Genomic DNA, 433 nt, shown 5'->3' with positions numbered 1-433 from the left:
CCCCCGTCCCCCATCTCCCATCCCCTCCCCGTCCACTCCCCGGTCCCTCCCTTGCTCCATTCCCATTCCCGATCCTTCCCTATTCCCTCCCCGGTCCCTGCCCCGCTCCATCCCCGCTCCATCCCCATTCCCGATCCCTCCCCATCCCCTCCCTGACCCTCCCCGGTCCCTCCCCGTCCCCTCCCCGTCCCTGCCCTCCCCCTGCCCGCTCGGTGCCCGGTGCCGGGGCCGGTGCAGAGCGCTCGGGGCGGCGATGGGGAAGGACTATTACCGGACTCTGGGGCTGTCCCGGGGCGCGTCCCCCGCCGACATCCGCCGCGCGTACCGGCGGCAGGCGCTGCGCTGCCACCCCGACAAGGACCGGTCCCCGGGCGCCGAGCAGCGCTTCAAGGAGGTGGCCGAGGCCTACGACGTGCTGAGCGACCCCAAAAAA

At 73.0% G+C, this 433-nt stretch overlaps 1 protein-coding gene across 1 annotated transcript; it reads left to right on the top strand.

Moving 5' to 3' along the window:
* Positions 1-147: 147 nt before the first annotated feature.
* On the top strand, positions 148-427 carry LOC113979568 (dnaJ homolog subfamily B member 1-like; the record flags this gene model as incomplete). The annotated part of the gene is made up of 1 exon (XM_027706921.1): positions 148-427. A coding segment is annotated over exon 1 (174 nt), but the record flags the coding sequence as incomplete, so codon positions are not given.
* Between the last annotated feature and the right edge of the window lie 6 nt (positions 428-433).

The sequence above is a fragment of the Neopelma chrysocephalum genome, unplaced genomic scaffold (genome assembly GCF_003984885.1).
Source record: "Neopelma chrysocephalum unplaced genomic scaffold, ASM398488v2 Primary Assembly neopelma1_83519, whole genome shotgun sequence".
NCBI lineage: Eukaryota > Metazoa > Chordata > Aves > Passeriformes > Pipridae > Neopelma > Neopelma chrysocephalum.
Note: the sequence above shows the minus strand (reverse complement) of the source record. Positions and strands in the feature narration are given on the sequence as shown.